Here is a 24,580-nt window from a genome sequence, read left to right as displayed (position 1 = left end):
ACAACAAAACGTCAACAAGAAGTAAACAACCCTCAACGTCCCATAACCGCTGAAGAAACTGGAAGGGTCATAAAACTTCCAAAAGAACCTGGGCCCTGTGGATTGTAAAGTTGATTTGGTTCAAACTTCCGAGGCCCAGATAATTCCACATCGACAATTTGGAAACTTGGACATAAAAACATGAAAAGTTATTAATTTCAGAAAGCTTCAAGAGAATCAGAATTTCTAGAGGTAAGATCTAGAACCCTATATTCCCTCACGCTTTTGAAGTAACTGTGCCCGGGGGTTAGCCTTTGAGAACTGGCGGAACGCAAGAGTTAAATAGAAAAATCTGTCAACGACAGTGATTAGTTCATTAACAACACCTGAATGGGAAGCAGTTTCGCACATAACCAGGCAGAGCGTAAATCACGCTAAATCGTCTGGAAAGCAATTTGGCAAATGTATCAAGGACTTTAAAAATGTTTATACATGTTGATACCTGTGGAGGAGGGAGCGCTGCTTCTTTAGAGGAGAAGACTTCAGACTGAGAGAAAGGGACGCCTCCCAGCTGTTCCTGGTGTGACCCTCCGGCCCCAGGAGGATGCTTCTGGAAAATGCTGACAGAAGGTGCCGCCGAATGCCACCGGCCGGCCGCAGCTGCCAGGGTGAAGCGCCACTGCGTCCTGACAGGAAAGCAAACCAATCGGGATGAAGCCCGGCTCCGATCGCTCCTGTCTTCCCGCTCCAGTGCCCCCTACTGGCAGGACATAGGGCCAGCAAGCGCGCAGAGGAAAAACGTGGTTGCAGAGACCCGGTTTCAAATAAACAGAGCACAGCAGGTAGCCGGGTATTCGGAGCTGCCTGACAATCGCTGACAAACTACCAACACCTGAAACGGCTTTATAACATTCTCCTCAGGTGTAAAAACTGCGCCGGCTATTTAAAAAAAAAAAAATAGATCCTTGATTCCCCAAATTTTCTTAAAGGACGAAGCTACAAAACTAGCAACAGATAGATGCTCCTTTTAGAGTGATTTGTGGAACCACGCAGGATTTTACTTGATCAGTAGTAGTATTTTATTGTGTTAATCATCATTTTCTCACAGGAATAGCCTGGAAGTTTTGAGGACAAGGATGTGGCTTTCCAATAGTTTTATTTCTCTTCATTTTTCTATACAAAATGCATGATAGAGTATTACTTTTCCAAACCAGCAATTCTTATAGCCAGTTATAAGAATTTAAAACTAAGAGGACTTACATTATAGATTATATGTCGTGTAACCTGACATAAACCAAAAAACCTCAGACAGTTCTCTGATACAGTTACGAATTGAAAGCAATAGGATGAGGTTAACATCAGCTGATGTGGGCTGAACCTGAAGGACAAAGGATACACAGAATTTCTTTAAAAGAACATTTATTATGAGGGCAGGCTTGTGTGCTAATTCGCTTTTGACAGGGCATGTATAAAATCTAAGCGCACTTAACTACTTAGTGGTTAAGCAACAAAATTTACAGAGAGAAAATTGTTTGATGTTAGTTACCATGTTCATCCCATGAAATGTTTACTGTACCATGCCTTGGCATGGTGAAAAGCGGGCTTTTAAACTTGACCTCTCCATGAAGAAAACCACAACAAAACAAAAGAACTGGTTTGCCTTATTGAGTAACGAATCCCAGACACCTCAGAAATGATCCAATGTGGTATGTTTAACCCACTTAGAAAATGTTTCAAAGAGATGTCAAGTTTTCATCTACATTTTCTTCAGCTTTCCACATTATAAATTTGTCCCGCAAGATGACCACTCTAAAACTTAACATCCAGCAACTCTTATAAACCCAAGTTTTCCTCCAATGGGGTAAATTTAGCATCTAGAGCTGTGTTTCTCAACATTTTGTATTTCACACTACATTTGAACCTGTGATTAAACTTCCAGGGCACACTTAAATTATTCTGATTTTAAAAAGAGTTAAAAAAAAGAATATATTTACTGTGCTTTGAACTTCTTTCAAAAATAATTTAATTAATGATCTTTAAAATTTTTCATGGCACACCTAACATCCTCTCACAGCACACCGGTTGAAAAATCACTGGTCTAGAGATTGCAAAAGAGCTTATGCCTAACTATCCATAATTCTGGGTGTGTGACCTAGAGAAAGTGTGATAGACTATCGTGCAGAAGTTAAAAGGATTAAACAAAATGTGTATATATGCAAAACCTGTGCTTATGCATATATTATGCATATACAGATAGACACATGTAGATGTATGTCACACTTGTGAAAAATATGATGAACAAAGGAACAAGATGCCCCGTGATACAATATGAGTCCACACTGCCCCGCACCACACTTGGGCTGTTATTGCCTCTGAAAGATGAGCAGGAGATTGAGACTAAATAATGGCTAAAGGGAACTTTTTTAAAAAACAGTGGTTGCAAACAAATATTACAAAATCGTAACATCTGTTAACTTTCTGGTGAAAATGTACTTTATCTTCTCATTTCTAGTTTTCCGCAATTTAAATTTCTTCCCACCCACCCCCAATACCTCACACTGGTTATAAGTTCCCAAAGACATGTTGCTGTCTCTATACATTTTCTTCCTTGTTACCTGAACAGTAGCAAGGGCAGGTACATGTTCCCTTGAGTATCTGATGGCTTCTGAAAATGGCAGAGTTTCAGCAATTTCAGGCAAAGCAATGAAATTTGAGCTGTTCCATAGACAGAGTGTAAAGCATACATATCACAAAAGGCCAATTTGCTCACATCTCGGCAAAGTTGCCAGGGAAAGAATGGAAGAAAGTCGCTTCTGCCTTATTTTCTTGGACAAAGCAAGTCACAAGGCCAGATTAAATTCAAGGTAAAGAAAAATAGACCCTACTTCTTTATTAGAGGAAATACAAGCTCACGCTTCAAAGCATAGGGAAAGAGGGGATACTGTTAGGTATGTAAAGACTTAGATTTTTTTTCAATCTATCTACCAAACTATGGCTTCTTGTAGATCACCAAATTAGCAGACTTTCAATGCTCTGATTGGTTATATTTTACATGCTTCAGAATATAAAAGATGAAATATCATATATCAAAAGAAAATTTTACTAGGTTTTCCCTCCAGTAGGGTGTTTTTTGTTTTCAGACTTAGTTTTATGTACTGCCCAAGCACATTCAAACAGCCTTTATCCTCTGACACTAATAGGTATGTTTCTATGCAGCTCACAAATCATCTCACCCAATATTATTTTCTAGATACTAATAGACAACTAATAGAGGCTAGTGATCTGAAATTGTCTCCAAAGTCACCTTTACAATAGGAAAGATTGAGCAGTAAAATAGAGCCTGCAGGCTGGTGTAATTTACCTTGTGCCAAACCGTATCTCCAAAATGGCTTATTAAATCATTCCACTCAAAGTTGTAAATCTAAATGGAAAAAGTACAAATCAATAGAAAAACACAGTCAAACACTTTACTACCTATGATTTTCATGACCTTCTGGAAGGATGAAGATTGATGTAGCAAAGAAATTCCAAAACATGAAGACTCATAAAGATGAGCTGGCTCCGGTTTGCATTATTCTTAGCAATTCAGTTTATTTTTGCCACTCTCTTGTTAATTAACCTATTTTGCTTATATCATAGTATCACTGTAAGTATATAGTGATACTATGATATAAGCAAAAAATGCAGAATTGGAAGCCAAAGAAGTTTGAACATTTGTCAACCCCTGTTTTCTTACAAAAGGAAATTGTGTAAAGGTACATCATTGGGTTTTCTGACCTTCAGAAGTATGAACTCAGAGGAGCGACAAGAGGAACATTGGCCTTTCCTAAGCAATGATGCAGGAAAGAAGTATTAGATCGAGTAGCCTTTCAGCTCTGGAAAATGGATCTTTCTGGTGCATTTCCCTTGAATTTTAGGCATAGGTTATTCCTAGTCCTCCTTTTTAAAAAATTGAGATATGATTCAACACCATAAAATTCACCCGTTGCAACATACAATTCAGTGGTTTTTAGAGTGGTGCAATGATCACTACCATCTAATTCCAGAAATTTCTATCACTCCAAAAAGAAATCTCATACCTATTAGCAGTTAGTGCCAATTCTTTCCTCTCCCCGTCCTCTGGCAACCACTAATCTATGGATTTGCCTGTTCTAGGCATTTCATATAACTGGAATTATAGGATATGTGGCCCTTTGTTTTGCACTTCTTTAAGATCTCTTCCAGTGAGTGAAAAAACATATGACATTACCAATTCTAGGGGTGGTCTTGCTCTTTCTCTGCCTGCCTGGAGGCCTTTCCAGCCTGGAAATCCATCTCCACAAAAGCTCAAAAGCACAAATCCAGCTCCTTAAGCATTAATGAATGGCTGACATACGGGCAGAGATGAAGGGGAGGCTTTACTGATCATGTCACCCAGCGAAGGTGCCCCACTCGTCTTTCAATCCTCTTTTTCTGAAACAGATCCTTGATTGCTTTTCTTTTACTTTCCTCCTCAGATATCACCACCACCTCCTTGAGCCACAGCTCAACCTCCTCCCAGATGATTCTCTAAACTCCTTCTTTGGGGGCCTCACTTAACAAAAGTAGGCACAGGCCTGTTGTGGGCCAGAAGACACCCCACACCGCTTTTCAAACTCCTCCTGGGAGCCCTCCATTTGTGTCATCCCACACACATTCCAGAGCAGGACCCCATTTGGGTTTGTGGGGCTTTGAAGTTTCTATACTTGAGGAGGTTGTCATTAAGAAACAGAAGACAAATTTTGCCTACACAATTGACTTGGAAGAGGGGCACTTGAGCAAATAAGGAGCCCTAAAGTCTATCCTTGCTAGCTCCAAGGTAATTCTACTTGTTCTTAAGTCAACACCACTGATTATTGGAACATGGTAGTATACAAATGTCTCCTGGCCTCACCAGGATAGCTCTGTGGTAGGCAGAATAATGGCCACCAAAGATGTCCACATCCTAATCCCAGGACCTGTGAATGTGTTACCTCATGTGGCAAAAAGAACTTTGCAGATGTGATTAAGGACCTAGAGATGGGGAAGCTATCTGCAGGGGGAGGCCCGATGTAATCACATGAGTCTTCATAAGCAAAGACATTTTCCTGGCTGTGGTCAGAAAGCCGGAGAGACAGCAGCATGAGACTTGGCCCAAAACTTTTGAAGATGGGGAAAGGGGCTACTAACCAAGGAATTCAGAATGCCTCTAGAAGCATGAAATAGGAAGGGAATAGATTCTCCCTTAGAGCCTCCAGAGAAAATGGAGCCCTCTGAGATCTTGACCTTAGCCCAGAGATACCTGCATTGGACTTCACCGATGTTCAGATCTATAAACTAATAAAATTATAGTCTTAAGTCACTAAATTTGTGGCAATCTGTTATGACAGCAGTAGAAAATTAATATGGACTCAAAATGTGAAAGTGTTGTAATTTAGGCCTAAGTGGAAAATATGCTTATCCCCTTACACACCCGCCCTAGCAGGAACCAAACCGCTTCCAAAAGGTCTTCCTGGATTTATTCTATGAGTCATCCCAAACCAGTTGGCTAGCCATAGTAGCCATGCAGTCCTCCAAGTTCTTCCCCTGTTAATTGCCTCAAGAACTTGGAGGCAAAGGAGAAGGAAGAAAAAGGAAGTAAGGAGGAAAACAGTGGAGGCCTGATTTGGAAGCTCATTGAAGGAGACCTGCTTTCCTCAGAGTGATGGTGGGGCTGTTGTCAGAGTACCAGACCTTGGGACACATCATCCCAAGCTTTGGGCCACATCATCCCAAGCTTTAAATGTCAAGGAGCCAGAAGTGTGAAGCTCAATTCTCCTCTGTCATCTGGGCCCCCAGACAGCTAGAATGGTACTCGTATCCTTTCTATCAATTTACAGCTTTTTAAAACATCTGGGAGTGGGTTAAGGCATGCAAGACTAAAATGAGGATTAGGGGGCGACTGCAGAGACCATCATTTGGTAATAAGGAGGATAAATTGGGGTCATCCCTAGATGAGCCCATGGTACAGCAACAAGATAGTATAGAACCACAGGAGTTTCTAGTAACCACTGTCTAGTCAGGCCACCAAGTGAGACAAAACAAAAGAGGAATTTAACAGAAAAGACACAAAGGGAAAACAAAACAAAACAAAAACTTATGAGTCAAGGTTACTCCAATGTTATCTTGCAATAGAAAAGGACAAGGCCAGAGTGAAAACACTCTCTCCTGGTTCTTTCAAACAAGACAGGCAATGCTTTATTTAGATCACCCAAAATAACATCTTACAGAAAGGGAACAATAACATAACATTACACAACAAAGTATAGCTATAAAATCTCAAACAAGAGAGGCAATGCTTTATTTAGATGGCTAAAAATAATGTTTCACAGGGAGGGAACCATTACAAGCAAATGTATAGCTGCAAATTTTCTCTTGCCATCAATACCAATTCCCTCTAAATACTTTTGAGACTTTGTATTTTCCAAGTACAAACTAAAATTTATTGTACAAGTTGCTTAGCCTCATCATAAGAATGGAAAGTTTGTTTAAAAAATTATTTAATGCTAAGAAATAACAAAACAATATAGTTTTTGCTAACTAACTCAAACATCTACCAAAACGGCCTAGCCTATGTCACATTTAGGAACATTGCATTGTGAACACAGTTGCTTTTATTTCTGCCATCACAGATGGCCTGTGCAGTAGTAAGTGTGTCAGAGCACTTTTAGGCACCTAGGAAGTAATTATTAACAAAATAACTACAGTGTGTGGGCAACTAAAACAACAGGGCCCACCTATGCCAGAGCCCACAGGACAGGCGTTATGTTTGCACTCTCTGCAAAGAAGATCCACCATTGTGTAAAGTCTTCACCTATAACCCGGAGCACAAAATTAGATGAAGCAGCGGGTCTTACAGAACAATCACAACTTTAATAAATTGCCCGAGGGTTCTTGGTGCTGTAATGTGCTTCACAGGCAGCAACATAAGCTGACTCTGGGAAGAAGTCATCATGGTATTCTGCTAGAAACCTGGAAAAAAAAAAAAAGGCCCCCGATAAGCATTATACCAAGGGCTAAATACCATTAAGTAAAATATCATCTTTCAACCTACTAACATTTCAACTCTTTTTTGGTATTAGGAAGAAAAAAAAGACTGTAATCAATATTTCTCTATCTATGTTGATTAAATTCATTGCATTTATCCAGCTTCTACATTATTTACTATTTATCTGAAGTCATTTTCCTATCAAATAGGGAAAAAAAAAGTTATGCAAAAAGAAATAGGAGCTATACTCCACTAGGTGGCAGTCTGGTTATATAAGCACTTCAGTTGGGGGGGGGGAAGCCTCTGAATATTTCCACATTTTCCTGTTGTTCAAACTATAAAAAAAATTTATAAATTCAATAAATGTTATGAGAAATTTATGTTGCTTATATGAGCAATGTTATACCAAAATTGAACAGAATAACCAATAATAGCATTTTATGTTTAATTTGCCATGCCAAAAGACATAACAGTTCTAGCTTACTGTACCAAAATGTAAAAAGACTTACATGTGAAGATGGATGTTAAAATGAGGCCAGGAATTCAAGAGTCTGCAACATGCAGATGATATCTTTATTCAAACTTCAACTGATTTTGCCGTAGAGGACTAAAACATTCTCAAATGTGCAGTATTAACCCATAAGCTAATTACTTTCATACTTGTTTTCCCAGCTACCTCCCACCTGTCCAAATTCCTAAACATGTATATCTTCTTTAGTAAAAATGAGGCAAAATTCACTGGACAGTTAACTTTTTTCCTTCTGTGATTATAATCTTTTTCTGGTCATTGAGTCCATTGGTTCTTAGCGATGTCTTTGGATATATTTTTTAAATCTCTTACTATATTTATCTATAAATCCTTCTAAGCACCTCTTAAAACTCTAATTTACACTTTGTATAAGGCATAGTTCAAAATCAGCCAGTTTCCTAGGCTAAGCTGCACAGTTACCTCTTTATATTTTCTTGGCACTATTTGATTTCAGTTTACAAAATTTTATACAAATCCAAGGAGTTGTAGGTTTCTTCAAGAAGCAGGCTGAGAGGGAAGAGGGTATTTTTGAAACTTGTTTCCAATAAAATGTCTAATTTCACTCATGGACATTTATGCAAAATGCCTACTTTCATGAAAGTTAGAGTTTGGTTTAAAAAAACCAAAAGACTCATTTATTTGGCTGGGGTGCTCTGAACGGTGTGATTAGTCAGGGTAGGGCCTGACAATAAGGAAAAGGTCACCCTTAAAGAGAAGGAAGAAACAAGGTCAGGTAGTAGGACAAGCTGGGCAAGGCAGGGTGATAACTACCAGTCTTGAAGGCCAAAGAGAAGCATGGGAGCACAGGTCAACAGACACCATCTGGGTGGGAGAGCAGAGTAGACTCTAGGGCCAAATGACCCTATTTGATAGGAAAATGACTGACTTTGTCAGTTCTTAACTCTAAAGTAAATGCCAAAATCCAACATGTAAATGCTCTTACTTAAGTTAATGAACACACCAAAAAGAAAAGTCTAACGGTTGAGGTACTCCTGAATAAAACATGTAAAACTAAATTGTTATCAGTCTCAATCACTTCTACTTTAGAAAATTTGTTTCCTGTTTATAAGCTTATTCAATTGGATTCTTCTAGTGACACAAAAAACATTATTACCTCTGTATAATGAATTTCCCCTGACTCAGAAACTAGAGAAATTATAGAGAAAAGAAATATAAAAAAAAAAAATTCACCCTATTTTACCAGTATAGTTAGAACCCAAGCACACTTAGGTAATATTTACTATTATTCAAAATACCACAGAGCTGACGGTACATATGCTAAAGAGAAGTGTGAGAGTGTGTGTGTGTGTGTGTGTGTGTGTGTATAAATAGCAACAGAGGTAAGTTTTGAGAAAGCAATAAAAATACCTCAGAAAGAGATCAAAGTGCTTCAACAAAGCTTTCAAATTCTTCTCGGAAAAGGACATCTTTCCAAGGATTTCTGGAAGTTTTACTGCATTAAAAATAAAGGCAAAACCATTTATAATTAGCAGACTCTGACAACACATAGGATGCACTCAAGGATTATCTAGCTCTCTCCTCATCCTATTGGAAATGAAATTAACATCAATGTTATCGAATGAAAACAAGAATTCCTACTGAATGGAACAAAGAAAGAGTGGCAGTATAAAAGTAAGTTTTATGAAATTTAACATCTGTTCAGTCCCTTTTCTTTGAATAGGTCACTTCTGGATGATTTTTCTTAAACCTCAAAATTTCTGTGTTTAGATGCTTAGGGCCCAACTCACAAAATGTACATAAGCTAACAAGAGCTCTAAAAGCAAAGCAAAATGAAAAATGGAAAGAGGAAAGCAGGAAGCAGGCTCCTTACCAAACAACCTCAGCAAGTGCTGTGCCCCATAAATATAAGAAGGCGGAGGCGGCTGGTCACCTGGTGGGTAATTGTCTGGCACAAGCTTCCAGGAGAGGACCTGGCAAAAGCACAAATTGAACACTTTTGTTACTCTTAATGGAGGCACTTCCAATCACTTACAAATATTGACAGTAAATTGTATGTAGAGGAAAAATAAATATCATAATTGTATGTAGAGGAAAAATAAATATGTTGACCTATATCAACATAAACACAAGTTAATAAAAATAAAGATGAAAGACAAAATGGCTGAAATTAGATGGAAAAAAATATTTAATTTCTTAATTCTCAACAGCTATTCCCTATAAATAACAGTAACTATTCTGGTTTTTTAGCCCCTTTTCCTTTATTGAAAATCCTGATGCATTAGTGAGAATGAAGCATTGAAAAGTAACTCAAAGATGTTTTGAGTAATATTACCATTTTCATAAGATTCCCAGATTTCCTGATGGGAGATTCATTATGGAAGCTAATTTGAATCTTTTAACCCATGAATCAACTGAAAGGAAACTTCAAACTTGGTAACTGATTTCTCTGCCCTCACTCTGAATTTCAGAACTGTGGGTGGACTTGGGGCTTTTGATAAAGGGAAGGCTGTATTTCAAAATTCCCTAATGAGTGTCTGTAGAAGTACTTCAGCAGATTATAGGCCCACAACCTTCTCAACTGAACTGCCACTTTGCCTTTGGGGACACCAAATTTAATATTGAAATATGCTGAAGGAGATCCCTTAGGAGACAAAGAAAGGTACCCCCCACAAAACCCAGAAATGCTGACAGAGTCAATTAGATAAACTGAAACTATAGAAGCTATCAGACACCAAGGTGGCTCCATAGGACTCTAGGATGAAGACCCTTGTTTTACTTCAGCCCTAACCTAGCCAGTTCTAGACTCTCCCATAGACCCCCAACCCCTCCCTCACCCTTCTGCACTATAGAGCACTGAAGGCAGGGATTGTTTCAGCATCTTTACACAATGCACACAGCTGAAGCTTGGGAACCATTTTGACAGTGGCAGTCAAAGGGAACATATAGGAGTTTGCAATCAGAAGAGGCATGAACCACAGTACAAATCTGGCAAGTTAGCAAGTGGCTCTATCTCACTCACTCAAGTATGCCTTTAATTCTAGTATATAACCTTCTACTTATCAAATATACATTTTATGGGTGAAAACAGTAGGTTTCTGGTGGATGGATTCTCAGTGTAGCATGCACAGGAACCATCTGTGGATCTTTACTAGCAATATGTGAGGCCAGACCTTCCCCTGATGCAGTGGGGCTGCAATTGGTTAAACAATAATGTGATAGAGAGGCAAGTAGAGAGATGGGAATTCACTAAGGTCTCATGAGTCCTTCTAAGAGCCTGCTGAACTCCAACCGTTTACCTGAAAGCATACTTTTTCTACTTTTTTACTATGACTTGTGACTATACCTGTAACCACTAGATGTCAGACTCCACCGACCAGAGTGGGAATGTTCCTTGCCTGAATAGTGAGGTCCCCTTTTAAAGAAACACGATTCCCCTTAAATAATAAAACCTGCAGTGCCTTCCTGTCTGAAAAGTCTCTGTATTAGGGAGTGTTTGAACTAGGAATACCCTAACCTACCCTTGATGATCCTCATAGCACAAATTAGGCTTTCTATGTTTTTTCCCTTGAAGTCAAGGTCAGCCAACTGTAGCCTCCAGGCCAAAATAAGCCCAATGCTCATGTGCTCAAAATGGATGGGGGAAAATATCAAATAAATATAAATCAATATAAATATTTCATGATATGTGAAAGTCATATAAAATTAAATTCTCAGTGTTCATGAATGATTTGGGGGGGCACAGGTACACAGTCATAGCCAATTTGCTTATGGACTGGCTATATTGCTTTCCCTCTGGTACAATATCAAGAGAGACCATATGGTATGGATCCCTGAAAATATTTATAACATGACAAAAAAAAGCTTTGCCAATCCCTTTTCCAATATCAAATATTCTTTGCCTTGGCTCGGCTCCTGTAGCACAGTGGTTACAGTGCCAGCCACATGCACCGAGGCTGGTGGGTTCAAACCCGGCCCAGGTCAACTAAACAACAATGACAACTACAACAACAAAAAAAAATAGCTGGGCACTGTGGCAGGCGCCTGTAGTCCTAGCAGCTACTTGGCAGGCTGAGGCAAGAGAATCATTTAGCCCAAACATAAAGCCATCTTCCTGTGTGCAACTCCCACCCATCTAGAGGGAATTCACAAAATGTGCCAATGGACTGAGACTTCTGAACCCATGAAATGTTCCCTGCCTGTACATCACCTACCAGGCCTTAAAGTAATTTCCATTTACCAAATGAAAACCAGGGGGCAAGGCTGATCTCAAGAAGTCAAGGTAATTTGATTCAGGTGTCTGGCACAACCGTGGCCTACAGCAGACCCTGGAAGGGACAACTATTAGTATTACTGTTAATAATGGAGGAGAATCAGGTATCAAAAGTTGGGGTCAGCAAACAACAGCCCACTGGTCACATCTGGCCCAACCACTATTTCTATATGATTCATGAGCTACTAATATATTTTATATTTTTAGATGATTAGAAAACAAAATATTTTGCAGCACATAAGAATTAAATGTGTTTCAAATTTCAATGCCCATAAATCACATTTTATTGGAACACAACTTACTCATTTTATTTACATATTGTTTGTGGCTACTTTTGGAGTTAAGTAGTCTTGACAGATGCCATATGGCCCAGAAAGCCTAAAATATTTACCATCTGGCCCTTTGCAGAAGGTGTGATGACACCTGTTATACAAAGTGAAAATACTGGTATTTCAACAATCACACTTATTTAAGATAAAAAATGATCATAAGTATAGGGTTGGAATCCTAACAAAAATAAAATTTTCAGAAATTTCTCATTTTAGGAACCAAATACTGTTAAGCACAATCCTATGTAAAATTTTGTGAATTTTTCCAGTAACAGCAATATGATGCGTCAAGAAACTTGACTGCTCCCAGAGGATTTAAGCAACCATAAGTGGTGAGGGAATAGCTGGGGACAAACGTCAAACACTCTTTACCTCGTTTATTTCATTAGTTCTTCTCCCTTCAATGCCAGTGAACACAGTACTCCCTTCCTTACTGGGAGTCAGAGGAGGAATAGGTGAAGATGATCTGCTATGCACTGGTGTCTCTTAAAAAAAAAAAAAAAAGAGAGATGGAATTATTACCCTATTAGTTACACAGTGAATAAAGACTGTCATCAAGACTGTTAAAAAAGAACATAAATTTAAAATTGGCTCTCAGAAACTATTAATCGTTGCCAATAAAACTTTCCTTTTGTGAAAGATAGCACTGAAATATTATTTGGTTAAAAAAGGCAATAAAGTACTAATATAATGTAGATGGACCCTGAAAACATTATACTAAAAGGAGCCAATCAAAAAGGGCCCCACATAGGTATGATTCCATTAATAAGAAATGTCCAGGGTAGTAGGCAAACCCATAGAGACAGAAAATAGTTTAGTGGTCACCCAGAACTTACAGAAGGGGGAAATAGGGAGTGATTGAAATGGGTATGTTTTGGGAGGATGTTGAAAATGTTCTAGAATTGCTTGTGGAGATGGTTGTACAATTCTGTGACTATACTAAAACCCACTGAATTTGTATACTTTAAATGGGTAAATTTTATGGTAAGGAGATTATATTAAATAAAGCTGGTGAAAAAAGATAGTGCTACTGAATTATTCACTTAAAATGATTAACTTTAAATGTCACTATCACCTTAGTAAAACGCAAAAAGGGAAAATCACATTTTAGCATCTTGAACAAAAACACTGTCTCTTTACTCTTCCCAGCTGAACCTTCCCAATGTTCATTCCATCCCTATTAACCGCCTATATATATATTATGTGATCCCACTTATATGAAGTTTTCCAAATAGGCAAATCTATACAGACAAATAGATTGGTGGTTGTCAGTGGATGCAGGCAGGGGTGAATGAGTGACTACTAATGGATACAGGGATTTGGGAGATGGGTGAAAATGTCTGGAACTGGTTTTGGTGATGGCTGTCCAACTCTGTGAGTAAAAACTGCTTTAAATGGGTGAAATATAATATAAAGTACATGGATTATATCTCCATAAAGCTGTTAAAAAATCTTTTGTTTTAGCACTCGATTATCCAAAAGGATTTTTTAAGGGTATGTCTTCTTTTACTCTGCTTTCTGAACTTCTCCCAATGTACACTCAGTCATCAAGTACTTAGTCACCTAGAACAGGGGTGGGAAACCTGAAGCCTGGGGCCACATGTGGCCTTCTGGATTCTTGAGAGTAGCCTTTTGACTGAATCTAAATTTTACAGAACCTTTTTAATAAAGAATTTGTTCTGTGAAGTTGGATTCAGGCAAGGGCTTCACTTGGCCATCTATGTCCTAGAACTATGCCCCCAACTCTGAGCTGTGAAGGAGCAGATACAAGCAACAAGTCAGCCCTTTCTCTCAGGAGCTTGTAATGTGGCGGGAATGGCAGGGTTGGGGAATACAACGAATCGGGCACCTGAACACTGAGCGGCCCTATGATGACAGCTTTGGGATTCGAATAGGGTAATGCTGTGGGCAAGCCCTGAAGGAGTCATCTCAGCAGGAGAAGCTGGGAGAAGAGGGGTGAGCAGAAGGGTACACATGAAATACACCTATGGGGGCCTAAGGTTTGGGCTACAAGTTTTGTGCTGACCCTAGCTTAGGAGGTCTGTGCCTCCAGGAAATCTGACAAGCCGGCAATCCACCTCTACTGCCAACTTCCTCACTGAGCCGGACATCTGCTGGCATCCACCTTTCGTTTTACCTACCCATTTTCTAAGTAAAGGGTAAAATTATGTAAACACTGAGCACCACATATTTTATTAGGAAATGTGGTCTTAAACGTAAAGTGAATAATACTAGTGACAGGGATTCACTAACAAAGGTTAAACAGCCACATTTTCATTAATTTGGGAAAATACCCCATTAATGTATGTTATGATAGCTAATGTTAGATTCTGCAGCATGGGTAGGGAACTTGCAAGCTTAAGGCCACATGTGGCCTTCTAGGTCCTTACATACAGCCTTTTGATTGAATTTCACAGAAAAAAAATCCTCTTACTTTCATTAATACCTGTTTTCATCTTTTATATTTTTATTTTTTTAAATGAACATATTTAATATCAAAGAAGAAAATAAGTTTCAAAGAAACAATCCTCCCAAACTGACTGGAACAATTAGAATATTAGTTAGCCATAAGGGCTAAACTGAGGGGTGCCAAGCTTATGATTTAGTTCTAACTTCTCCTATCTGACAGGCCCCACTAGTACACAAGGCTGGCTAGTCAGAGTTTACAGGTGTCAAGTAGTCCAAACTATTGTCAGCTTTTGACAGTGGTGCACTGTATTTCTGTTGGAAGTGGCATTTGTGAATACTTGTGCAGCTTGACAATATTTTTTAATTCTATCTGCTTAACAGCCCATCGTGTCAAAGAAAACCAAGAGAATGCTAAAGAAAGAAGGAAGATTTTAATGAAGATTAGGAATTGCAATATTGTTTCTGCAAAAAATAAAATGATTTGCTTGCTTTGTGATACTGCAATATCAACATTAAGGAAATTCAATGCTCATCAGCATTGTAACACTCACAGAGACCACAAATATTTTAAATTATAGAGAGATGCACGAAAGGTTGTATTAAAGAAACAAAGATGAAAAGCAAAGACAATCTTTCAAGTAGGAATAAGATCTGGAAATAATGTCACTGAAGTAACATATAAAGTAGCCTATATCCTCAGGGGAAAAAGGTAAAGCACTCAAGTGATGCAGAAATTTTGAAAGAATGCATTATCAAAGTTGTAGGATCCAAGGGTGTCCTTTTGGCTACTCTGTGCCACACTGGAAGAACTGTCTTAGGCCACACATTAAATACATAAACACTAATGAAAGCTGATGAGCAGAAAAAAAAATTCCATGCAATATTTTTGTGATATCCACCACCACAAGTAAGCAGAAAAGTCCTCATGTCATCCACATGTGGCCTGTAGGCTGCAAGTTAGACACTCCTGAACACTGATAATGTTTCAAAGTTTAAACAACTGCCACTTTCAAAGAGAAATAGAACTGATACGCAGCATGAATTAGCCTTCAACTTAACAGAACAACTTCATGCAGTGCTTCAAAAAGAAAATATGTATTACTCAATTGCTTTGGATGAATCCACTAATGCTAGTGACTTGGCATAGGCTTTAGACTTCATCCAGGAGATAACAGATCTTCTGTGCTATGAAGAGTTACTTGCCTTGGGCACTCTTGCAAACAGAGCACAGGGAATAGACATATTGAATAACTTTCAAGATAAATGCAGTGAAGTTGGACTGAATTTGGTAAATTTAATGACTGTATGTACAGATGATGTACCTTCTATGACAAGAAAACATGAGGGGTTTATTGCACAGGTGAAAAAGTATTCAGAGATCCAGATGCTCCTATTTCTTTATATTATATCTTACCTAAGCAAAACCTCTGTGCTGTAGCAATAAAATAGCTACTATTTTAACAAGTTGTGAGTATTGTAAACTGTATTTGTGCAAATACAAAACACATGGCATCCTCAGTTTTGTAACATGCTAAAGTTGAATAACAAGGTATTCAGGGTGATTTGATTTATAATTCTGCTAAAGTACATTGGCTATTGCAAAGACAGGTATTATCCAAAATTTTATTTCTGCAAGAACAGATAGTTAACTACTGAATGCAGCATTTCTATGTGGTATCATGTCAGATCAAAATGATTTGAATATTTCTTTGCAAGTAAAACTAAGTCTACACATGATATATGGCAAAAAATCCAAGCACTTCCAAAAAAAGCTATCTTTTTTCAGAACACTTCTTCAAAAGGAAATGACAGATGAACTTTCCCCACTTAGCAAACATCATTGATGAGGATGATATATGTGAATCATTTGAATCATATGCACTTATTACAGAGCTATTAATTGAAGAATACAATGAATGGTTTACTGAGTTTGAGAATCATGACTTCACGCTCAGATTAGCATTTCAGCTTCACCTGGTTGATATCACCAAGGCATCTAAAGAACTACAATGCAATTAAGCTCTCAGTAGATGACATTTTAAAGACATTGTTTGATGCTAAGAAAGATCCCATTGAAGTATGAAAAAATGGAGTAAAATACTCACATCTTTGGTAACATGTCGCCAAAAATGCTTTCTTGCTCTTCAACCACTTATTGCCATGCTCTACATTCCCCTACCTAACCCACATCAAGACGCCCTTAAGTTCACTAATGACTGACACCTATCTAGAGGATCAACTGAAACTGCGGACCTCCAAGCTGCAACCAAATATTCAAATGCTTTCCAACACAAAGCAGACATTAAAAGGTTGACTTTAAAATTAACAAATAGTTTTCAGTTTTGAAATTAAGTAATAGTAGTTAGATTTTTCAAAATAATGGCCATTTTTAAGATATAACTGGAGTTTCTTGACTGCAGCCTTATGTGATCATAGCTAAATTAATGCAGCATTCCAATATGAAAAGTTTCCCCCTCCCTCTTCTTAAGTATTTGTATATAATTAATGGCAATTGTTTTGGCAATACTTTAAAGTTTAAGAGTCATTAGCAGTGGCTTTCTTTAAGTTTCACACTACAGTGAATAAATGTGCATTTTTTAAAAAAATGTAAAGTCCTCCATAATTTATCTTGCCCTTCACACACTGTAGCTGAAAATTGAGGTGAGCAGATGTGATAGAGTTTGGGTTGGGACTGAGATGAGGTCAGAGAGATGATGGCAATCCGGGCATTTTCACTTTGAAGTTTCAGAATAGAGCTTTGAAATTAAACTTTTGAATAGATAGACTACTGAGACAGAGTACAAAGAAAAAAAAATCCAAAACAACCCATTTGAGTTTTTCATTTTGAATGATTCCTTAGGACTATTTGTATAAAACACAGAATTCTAATAATTCCATTTGCTCACAGGAAGGGGTAGAGAGTGATGGTGAGAAAGGAAGTCTGAGTAGACAACTCAGTCCTGCCCCCACCAGGCCTCACTGTGCAATCTGTGTCAGCTGCTTCATCTTTCTGTGGCTCTGGAAAGTGAAAGTGGGTGGTGTAACAAGATTTTGGACATGTTATAGAAATCCCACACATTGCACACACACGCAAACTTAGCACCAAGCCTGGCACACACTTGGCGCAGAGTAAATGTTGGCTCTCCCCATCGTGGGGCATCTAGGAATGAACCTACTCTTTTCCAGGTGCAGGAACAGCTTAGGCATACTGGAGGATGTGTCCTGCTGCCGGCGCTTTGGCTGAGGTGAGGCGCTGCTCTCAGACAGCCTGTCACAGTTGGCAGTGTGTCGTGTGGACCGCCTCAGAGACTGCAATGCTTCCGGCTCAGCTTTGCGCCTTTTGGGGGTGGCCGGCTCACCCGTGGTCTGCTGACTCTCTGTGGACTGTGGCGTGGACGGATTCAACAAAGGTGGGCTAGGAGAGAGCTCCTCCTGGCTCCTAGATGAGAGGGACAGCGTTATACACAGCCAGCACAAGGAGCCTCTGCAGAGCCTGAGAGCAGCTCACAGGGCCTCTTGAATGCAGAAAAGACTCTTTACTTCAAGAGGGCTGGAAATCTGCCCCTCCAAGTATGCCAAAACACATACTTTGTAAAAAAGAATCACAAAACAGTAAGTCATTCTAATCCTCTCCATAGCTCTGCAAGGCACAGTGGCATTAGAGATTATGGTGTCCCTCTTACATTTGTCTTAGAGCAATGGCTCTCAACTGCAATCAGTTCTGCCCTAATGGGACAGCTGGCAGCATGTGGAGACATTTTTGGATGTTGCAACTGAAGGAAGGTGTGCCACTGCCATGTGGTCAGTAGGGGCCAGGGATATAGCTAAACATCTTCCAATGCAACAAGACAGCCTCACAACAAATGATATAGTTCTAAACATCAGCAGGGCCAAGACTGAGAATTCCTTGTCCAGAGAAGAAGAATATCATATGATCTCATCAATATGTAACTACTGGCAGAACTAGAAAAGCCCACAAGCATCAGAAGCTTTGTGGAAACACAGTCCACCCTGGATACCAGGAATCTTGAGGTTTGGCCACAGAGACTTTGACACAGGCCCCCAGTGAGTCTCACAAATTTCTCAACTGGGGTAAAACAGAGAAGCCCTCAAAGGCAGGCAGGCTGAGGGGATACTGGTGAGGAAGAGAAAACCAGGGCAGCCAGAAGCTATGAAGCAAAGGGAGAAGGGGAGAGCAGACGAAGGTGGCTAGGGCAAAGCATAGTGCATGGCAGATGGGACGTTACTAGCACCCTTGGAGGAAGAATATGTAACAGGCCAGTGGTACACAAAGGCAGCTGGTAAGTGGTTAAGAGAGGAGATGTAAGAGTGGAAATTATAAGACAGACTACTCACTAAGGAATAGAGCAAGGAGGGAGACAGAGTAGTAGCTAATAAAGGGAAAGACTCTAGGTTGGGGGAAATCCCATACCCCCCAAAGAAAAGACTAGAGCATGCCTGGTTACTGAGGGAGGAAATGTGGTGACTCAGCAGAGCAAGAAGGGAACTAACCTTTACTAAAGGGACAAAGGTCGCTGGCCCTTTGTGAACATTCTCATTCAATACTAACTACCAGGGAAGCAGACATTTACTCTATTATATAGATGCAAAAGTGAGCCCAGAAGGACCTCCCCAAGTCATACGAGCAGCAGATGACAGAGGTCAGCATAAGCCTACCTCCTCCTCCCACTTCTGGGCCTGTGCTCTCTTCACCCTACCCCCTGCTGCCTTCTGAAAGATGGGGGAAGCTGCTCACCATCCCACCTGAGTTCTCTATGCTGGGATCTTCACCTGGTAAAATCTTTCAGAGAGAGCCATGTAAAAGTCAATGACAACTCAACTCACCCAGGGGGAAAAAAAACTACCCCCAAGGCAGTTTTCAATCTTTTCCCTCCTCCAAACATGCTGGCCCCACAGCATCAGACTGAACTATTAAAAAAAAAAAATCGAGGGGCGGCACCTGTGGCTCAAAGGAGTAGGGTGCCTGCCCCATATGCTGGAGGTGGTGGGTTCAAACCCAGCCCCGGCCAAAAACCACACACACAATAATAATAATAATAATAATAATTTTAAAAAATGGAAATTAAAAAAAAATCGAATGTTGCATTGCTGACATCTGAGGATGAAAGTTTAAGCCACTGAACTTACCTAGTAGTGTTTGTGGCACTTTCCTTAATTGGAAGAAAAAATTTAGCTGAAGTCACCTTTTTATACTGAGTTTGTTCATATGGATAGAGTAAAACCAACGGCAGAGTGTAATCAAAGGTTATTCTTAGTCCGTCCACCATCTCCTTACAAAGGTCAACACTACAATTAAAGAAAAGAGATTAGAGATGCAGTAAAGTCATAGTTAGGTAATGGGCAAAGTTTGACAATGAATGTGCACATTTTTAATAGGGCAGAGTTTTAAAATAAAAGTCTGATTGGAATAAAGACCTGTTTGTAAACAAACTTCAAGAAAATCCTCACTGCCCATTCTGATGCTTCTCAAGGAACGAATTCTCACCCTTAACCTGTCACTGATAAAAACCGAACTCGGGGCTGAAGCTGTGCACTCTCAATGCATCCAGCCAGATCTGTGTTATCTTCACTAATTACTCAAGTGACAGGATTTTGACTTTAGATTGATGAGTAAATTAATTATAAATTATTAAATATATTTAAAATAACTGGAGACAAAAGCCACCTGTTCTAAATGGCAGCCACTTCTCTAATACACAAAGAGAACCATGAGATATGAGACACACTGGTACTCACTTCTTTTCTGCTGGAATATAATGCACATTCATGTTGGCATGTGGCATAACATGGTGGTGACGAGGCCTCTCACTGGCTGAAAAGGCTGCATTGATAGCAAAATGCTTCACATAGGATTCCAAAATCGTTATGATGTTGGTCTGGCATGGAAGCTTCACTAACTGTTAACAAATTATAGACATCTGAAGCATGCATCCCATTGTAATAACCACATATTCCAAGAAACAATGGTCATGTCTGTACCACTTTTTTAACCCCCAAATAAAGCAAAACCAATTCTGTTCAAGCAGAACTTCCTGACATTCTTTGATCTTTTTTCCCTCTACTGATCATATCCCCATGTTGACTGTGGTACATTTTTGAATAAACATAAGCACTAATGCTCAATCTTAGTGATCTGTGGGAACAAGAGCACCCCTACAATTATACCCACAATTGGGCCCCCCATAGATGAATAACTCTTAGCCTTTTGATTAAAGCCCAAGTATCAGGATTCTGGAAAGCTCCCTAGAGGATTCCAATAGGCAGCCAGGGCTACATAAGTTTTAATTTAATCAGATAACTTTAAAACATGACTCATTACAAAACTAAAAATATAAAATTCATCCCACCACATTTCTTAATTGTGATTGCAAAATATGGCCAAATCAAAGCACAACAACAAATCCATGTCTTATATGTTCTCTCATCATACCCGTTTCCTCCTGTTAATATAGTAACAATCATCTTCAAGCTGCTTCTTCAGAACCTCAGGGATTTCTATAGTTATTGTTCTTTCTTCCATTTCCTTTTTTGTTTGCAGCTCCGGTTCTTCTTTCTGCAATGATACGATTCCATTTGTATCCATTTAAAACAGTACGAGATAATATATCCAAAGAACTAATACATGAGAGGCAACTGTGAAACAAATCCTGCTGAAGGTCAAGATTCACATTATGCCATGGGTTCTAACTGAAAATGTACTAAAAGACAAAAATTAACTTGATTTAGGGCACTAACCACATCAGAAATGCATATTATGTAACCCCCCCCACCTCCCCCCCCACCCGTTTAAGTTCACAATGGGATTTACATTAACTTTGGGGGCAGGCAGAAGAAGCCAAACTGTTATGCTCCCCTAAAAAAAACTATCATTATAAAATAAAGTTTACTATTTGGAAAGAAAGATAACTGTAATTTGTGGAAACACTTTATGGACATAAATAGCCATTGAGAGACTTATACACTGACTATAAGTAAGGGTTGCTTTTCTTTAAACAACAAGGAAAAAATTATATTATTGGTTTAAAAAATGTATCTTTAGAAAATAAGTCACAACTAGAAAATTTTACCATTAAAATATACAACACAAAGGATTTTTACAATAAAAACTTTATACCACTTCAGCCTTTTCTTCAATATCACTTTCTTCACTTATTTCTTCATCCTTTTCTTCACTACTATCAGAGGAACTGCTTATTGCTAGATAAAACAAAAATATCAGACAAACCCATATTATATACTTTGCCAACTTTCTATTTACAAACCTTCAGGCACAGCATGCATTCTACTGGGAATAATAAACTGCAGCCCTGAATATTTTTTTCAGCAGCAAGGCCCCTGCCATGTAGCTGAGACTACAGTTGCATGCCACTACACCTGCCTGATTGTTTTTTTATTTTTTTATGGATACAGGGTCTCACTATGTTGCACAGGCTTGTCTTGAACTCCTGGCCTCATGTAATCCTCCCATCTCGGCCTCCCAAAATGCTGGTATAACACTATACCTGGAAAGTCCTATATATGTTTTAAATGCTGAACATAAATACTACATCTTTTCTAACAGAAATGTATGGGGTTTTTTGTTATTGTTGTTGACAATAATTTCAGTGGATGTGACAATCATAATAGCTAATGATCTGAAAGTGTTTCATCAGCTAGGATCCTACAGTTCCCTGTTACATTCATAAGTGAGACCAAGGCCTGGGAGGTGCCAAGAAGAGTGGAGACTGTGAGAACAGAGTAGAGAGGGCATTCATGCAAAGACATTGGCCAAGAAGACAGCAGTCATGAGCATGACTCTGATAAGGTCCCATTATTGACTCAGGGACTTATCATATTGACTGCTACTTTAATTGTCAAAAACAAAAGGGGCAAATATACATATTATACAAGCTTAAAATGTTTCCCTGTCGGCTCGGCGCCTGTGGTTCAAGTGGTTAAGGCGCCAGCCACATACACCTAAAAAGCGGGTTTGAATCCAGCCCGGGCCCGCCAAACAACAATGAAGGCTGCAACCAAAAAATAGCCGGGCGTTGTGGCGGGTGCCTGTGGTCCCAGCTACTTGGGAGGCTGAGGCAGGAGACTCACTTGAGCCCAGGAGTTGGAGATTGCTGTGAGCTATGATGCCACAGCACTCTACCCAGGGGGACAGCTTGAGGCTCTGTCATAAAAAAAAAAAAAAAAGTTTCCCTGTCTATAATTTCAATGAATCCTCGCCTCAGTCCACCAGTACACAAAGACTAGGTGAAAGTTCTTTTTGCCAAAGAAAATGAAGTCAAGTCACTCACAGTTTTTATCATTTTTATCTTTTTCTTCAACAGGGAGGCTTTTTAAGACAGAGTCTACACCAGGCAACCTACAGCGCTTTTTCTTTCTTCCTGTGCCTCTCCTGAAAAAGATGAATGTAACAGAAATAAATTCTGACATTCTGACACTGAACTGATATGGATCTTGAGATCAAAACAAGATATAATAAACAATGATTCTTAAATACTTGAAAAATAATTAAACCTTAGAAAATAAACAATGATCTCCATTTCAGAGAATTATGGAATGACCACTTGGAAAACAAAGCAATTACTTAGAATAACCATAAAAATATTCTTCTCTTACACACTTTAAATATGTAAAACTACTTAATAAATCCAAAACATTAAGAGAAAACACATTTTATAACATTTAAGTATTGATTTTGTATTCTTACAGGCGAGCTACAGCTTTTCTTGCCAATTTACGCTGTAATCTACGATTTTCATCAGTATCACGAAGCACATGATCTTCAGCTGCCCATCTATCCCAGCTAATTGAACAAAAAAGGAAAATTCAGAATTTTAGTTTAATATGAAAGAAATGCCAAAAGTACCTCATAGCAACAAACTACCCCAGAATTTCATTTTAGAAACCTATTTAAATATTTGAAAATCACAAGAGAATGCAAAAAACTGGAAAAGTAACTTATTCCGACACAGAAACAACTGGGGTTTCCAGAGTCTCGTATAGAAAATCCAAATATAATCAACTTAAATCTTAATCTCCTCAGACCAAGCAAGCTTTGATAACTAAGCAAAATTAGGAAATCAAACAAACTTTTCTACAAGTGTTTCTAAAACTTTTTTAAAAGTCTGCTATATTCTAGACTGCAAAGTCGATCGGTTTTCAGTTCAATTTAACAAGTACACTCTCACCTTCTGTTCCAACCATTAAAATGGATCAGATATTCTGGGATCTTTCTGCCTTTTTCGTCTTTCCCAACAATAACATCGACAATCTGAAACCAGAAAATATTGCCCATAAATGAGAGAACAAACAGAAAATCAGAGGTTAGATCAGGAAAACCTGATCATTTTTAAAAGAAAAGAAAGCGTTCTCTCCTCTCTTAGACCGAGAGCGGGGTTGAAACATTTTTCCTTTCAATACCATTTTTACCTCTGAGCGGACACCTTCAAAATAGGAAACATCCGTCCAACTACTCCTTGATTGGTCTCTCATAATGAGTCAGGCTGAAGCTTTAGAAGCCATTGGCCAGCCAATTTGTCACTAACTACAAGAGTCCAGGGAAGAAGAGAGCTGCAAGCCATGAGACCTATGGGAGTTGTAGTCTCCCGGGTTCCCCCGCGTTCAGAGCCAGGATGTCTGGAAGACTCTGGAATCCCTCCGAGCTGCGTCCCCGGAGGGAACATCCCACGCTAACGAAGGAGAGTGTCCTCCTCCCACCTGACCCCCTGGGGAAACTCAAAGGAGACCCAGGTGAGAGGAGAGACTTCAGAGAGGGTTAGAAAACAGACCAGGGTTGCAGGGAAGGGTACCAAGGGTACAATACACTCAGCCCGAGAGACCTGGGGGCATCCCTAAAATGTCAACCGTCCAGGCATCGCCAAAGACACACCTGGAGCCGCCCCGTCTCTACTGCCAAATGTTTTGCCCGTAGTCCCAGGAACCCAGGTCGCTAAAATGCGTTCTCCCTGGGGTTCCAGGACTTCGGTACTCACTCCTGCCCACCAGCCAGACCTAAGGAGCTGCGAGATGCGGCTCAGTGCCCCTGAGACTTAGGTGGACAGGCC

The 24,580-nt window shown here is 39.3% G+C and overlaps 1 protein-coding gene across 2 annotated transcripts in view; it reads right to left on the bottom strand.

Moving 5' to 3' along the window:
- Positions 1-6,187: 6,187 nt before the first annotated feature.
- The window catches only part of MSL3 (MSL complex subunit 3), a 19,225-nt gene continuing 832 nt past the window's right edge, over positions 6,188-24,580 (bottom strand). For both annotated transcript variants that reach the window (XM_003793050.3, XM_012807171.2), the window contains exons 2-13: positions 23,705-23,787; positions 23,224-23,319; positions 22,808-22,908; positions 21,637-21,719; positions 20,953-21,075; positions 20,259-20,419; positions 19,650-19,808; positions 17,678-17,940; positions 12,465-12,577; positions 9,364-9,463; positions 8,901-8,985; positions 6,188-6,987 (exon numbers count right to left, since the gene is read on the bottom strand). In XM_003793050.3, coding sequence (XP_003793098.1) covers positions 6,888-6,987; positions 8,901-8,985; positions 9,364-9,463; positions 12,465-12,577; positions 17,678-17,940; positions 19,650-19,808; positions 20,259-20,419; positions 20,953-21,075; positions 21,637-21,719; positions 22,808-22,908; positions 23,224-23,319; positions 23,705-23,787 — 1,467 coding nt within the window. In that variant the 3' untranslated portion in view covers positions 6,188-6,887. The remainder of the gene's footprint in view (positions 6,988-8,900; positions 8,986-9,363; positions 9,464-12,464; positions 12,578-17,677; positions 17,941-19,649; positions 19,809-20,258; positions 20,420-20,952; positions 21,076-21,636; positions 21,720-22,807; positions 22,909-23,223; positions 23,320-23,704; positions 23,788-24,580) is intronic.

The sequence above is a fragment of the Otolemur garnettii genome, unplaced genomic scaffold (assembly GCF_000181295.1).
Source record: "Otolemur garnettii isolate 467f Iridium unplaced genomic scaffold, OtoGar3 scaffold00065, whole genome shotgun sequence".
In the NCBI taxonomy this organism is placed as follows: Eukaryota; Metazoa; Chordata; class Mammalia; order Primates; family Galagidae; genus Otolemur; species Otolemur garnettii.
The sequence above is the reverse complement of the archived record's forward strand: the minus strand, read 5'-3'. Positions and strand labels throughout refer to the sequence as shown.